Source organism: Austrofundulus limnaeus, unplaced genomic scaffold (genome assembly GCF_001266775.1).
Source record: "Austrofundulus limnaeus strain Quisiro unplaced genomic scaffold, Austrofundulus_limnaeus-1.0 Scaffold101, whole genome shotgun sequence".
In the NCBI taxonomy this organism is placed as follows: domain Eukaryota; kingdom Metazoa; phylum Chordata; class Actinopteri; order Cyprinodontiformes; family Rivulidae; genus Austrofundulus; species Austrofundulus limnaeus.
This window is the reverse complement of record NW_013952503.1, coordinates 1,121,657-1,124,260: the sequence shown is the minus strand read 5'-3', so window position 1 is coordinate 1,124,260 and position 2,604 is coordinate 1,121,657. Positions and strand designations below refer to the sequence as shown.

At 39.4% G+C, this 2,604-nt stretch overlaps 1 protein-coding gene across 1 annotated transcript in view; it reads right to left on the bottom strand.

Moving 5' to 3' along the window:
- The window catches only part of LOC106521063 (partitioning defective 3 homolog), a gene marked incomplete at its 5' end in the record, with an annotated part of 21,783 nt that overhangs the window by 6,140 nt on the left and 13,039 nt on the right, over positions 1-2,604 (bottom strand). Inside the window, 1 exon segment of the mRNA XM_014013470.1 lies at positions 2,466-2,587. Within this exon segment, the coding sequence (XP_013868924.1) occupies positions 2,466-2,587 (122 nt within the window).

Sequence of the window (2,604 nt, the reverse complement as noted above, 5' to 3'; positions counted from 1 at the left end):
GCGTTTAGCAACTTAGTTGATGACATTCTTCTGCAGAGATGTTAAATAAAATGCTAAACCTAAATTATTAAGCTTTTTTTATTTAACGTAAAATCTGTAACTTTTTTTAATAATACTGATTTTTTTAAGTTGTACCTCTCATGAAAATACATAAATACATGTTCCAGATGAAGACTAGGCTGTCCCATGTCACAGCTGTTTTATGCAGTGAACATGGACAACTTGTGGTCTACACCGGTCACATTCTACGTGGGGCTGCAACCCATGAGTTGAGACACAGCTTGTGTCATGTGAAATTGAATTTAAATTTTGAAGATTGAAGATGTTTTAATACTGCGGGTTCATGCAGACTAGCTGGTTTTAGTTTGTCAATGCAGAACAAATAGAGTCGATCTCAAAATGAATGTTCCTGTCTTAAAGCAACTCAAAGCTTTAACATTTACTGGTGGTTCAAACTAATTATTATTTAAAAAAATCGAACGAAATCGTGTTTGAATTACACAAACATTTTGGAAGCTATTTTAAGACAGCAAACAACTTTAATATTGGCTGTTTTTAAACTAGATGTTAGCTCATCAGCTTGCGTACAAAATCTTTTGAAAGTAAGAATGTTTAAAGTGCAATCAACAATGGGCAACATATTAATTATTATAAATTTTACAAAGAAATTCACCTCAAAAAAGCCAAAAATATTCCTTTAAAGAGCCTTATGTTGATAAGTTTGTTCGTACTCATGCATATTTTGCGTGTAAGTTGGTTTCTTTCAGGCTAATCAGTGGTTTCTCCCTCCTACTAAAACACTTGTTCGTCTCTCGGCCCCCTTTGCCCTCCACTGCATGTCACCTCTAATCCTCCTCCAACAACAAGCCTTCATTAGTGCTCTTCCAATCCTCACATCCCAGACACAGCGTTAAGCCTGGCTGTCATCTGATAACCAGCTACCATGGCTTCTTCTGAAAGCTCTCTGAGGTTTTCATTTTTTCCCTCTTTGATGAGGAATGTCTCTCTTTTTCTTTTTTTCACTGAATGGCTAAGTGCTAAGTCTTCCTGTTTTGGAAAAAGAGGGACAAAGTAAAAGCTTTCCAGAAAAGAAGTGAATGAGCTTAGAAAGAACTGTGGTTAGTGGTATGAAGACATAAAACCTTCGCTCTGTAATGAGGAGCCGTTCCAAGTTCTGAAAAACCTTAGCCAGGGTCAAGCATCAAGCCTGAACTCAAACAACTCTATACCAGAGACACTACGAGMTTATGAGAGGAATGTGTATCAAAGGCCCCTCTGGCCGGCAAGATGAACTTTCCCAAGGAACTCGGCCCACTAAGGGGAAGCCTCGGGGCAACTGTCACATCACATGACATGCCAGCAGATAACACCTTCGAAGGAACTGCGCAGAGCAGTCAGGCTTATATGCACCACATTGATTATGTGTCTATGTGCGCCGTAAATCCATAGCCATAGACAGGAACATGTTTTAATCGACCCAAYGGTGACTGGCCAGAGGCAGGAAAGAAAGAAAGGCACACGGGAACAAGGCTACCAAGGGAGAAGAAAAATGAAAAGCCTACAGACAGTTGCGCATGCACTTAGGTGCTCTGTGTTTAATTTGATCAGCAACTGAAGTCAAACAAGTTTACTTTTCCCTCACATTTCATAAAACTCTAAATGAACAGATTGGTTTTGATGTGGAAATCTTCACTGATAAGGTTTATTTTGCTACAAAGTTGAAATTTGCATGTCAGTCAGTGGATGGATTTAATGCCTCCAGGGGAGTCTCTCCTTAAGCTTCAGATGTGGAAATTCTTCTCTGGGAGCTTAGAAATTTGCACAAACTCTGAAGTKAGATTAGAAAGCTCCAGAGGACAGTTAAGACATTTTAGAGAATGATAGACGGAGCTACAAATATTGATACTCAGTTCTGCCCACGGCATCGGGACATACGATACGATAAGCTTTATTGGCACATCTTTGACAGATATGCAAAAAAAAAAAGGCAGGAGAAAAAACACAACAGGAAGATGAAGAGCAGTTCTTGAAGCTCTCAACTCAAGATGTAGTTGATGGAAAAAACATAAAACAAAGATGGGACAAAAATTCTCAACAAGATTTGAAGCTGTTATTCCTTATTCAGACRTTAGTATGGGTCATAACTGATTTAATGAAGCATAACATAAAAATAATAAATACTTATATGATTTTGTTAAAATCGGTTAGCTAAGAATAATCAACAGTAGCTAAGGATGAGTTCAAACAGCTTTGTGAGGTCTGAGTTAAAAATGCATACAGGAGATGAAAAAAATGAAAATAAATGCAACAACCTGAGAAAAAAAGAAACTGACAGAAATCGRATGAGTCAAAGGAAAGGGTTGAGAAAGGGCAGGACGAACGTGATGGGTCACAGGCACGCAGCAGCGGAGGCAGAAACAGACAGATGAAATGAAGACAAAGGAGAAAGAGGGATGATGTCTCACCGTGGCAGCGAGTTGTACTGCCTCTGTGCTTGTTGGAAACCGTCATCCTGCTGCTTCTTCTGGACCTGAGTTTCTACTGTTACAGAATGGCGTCCGCTCTGTGGCTCGGTCCCGTTGCCAACCTGTTACACATACATAC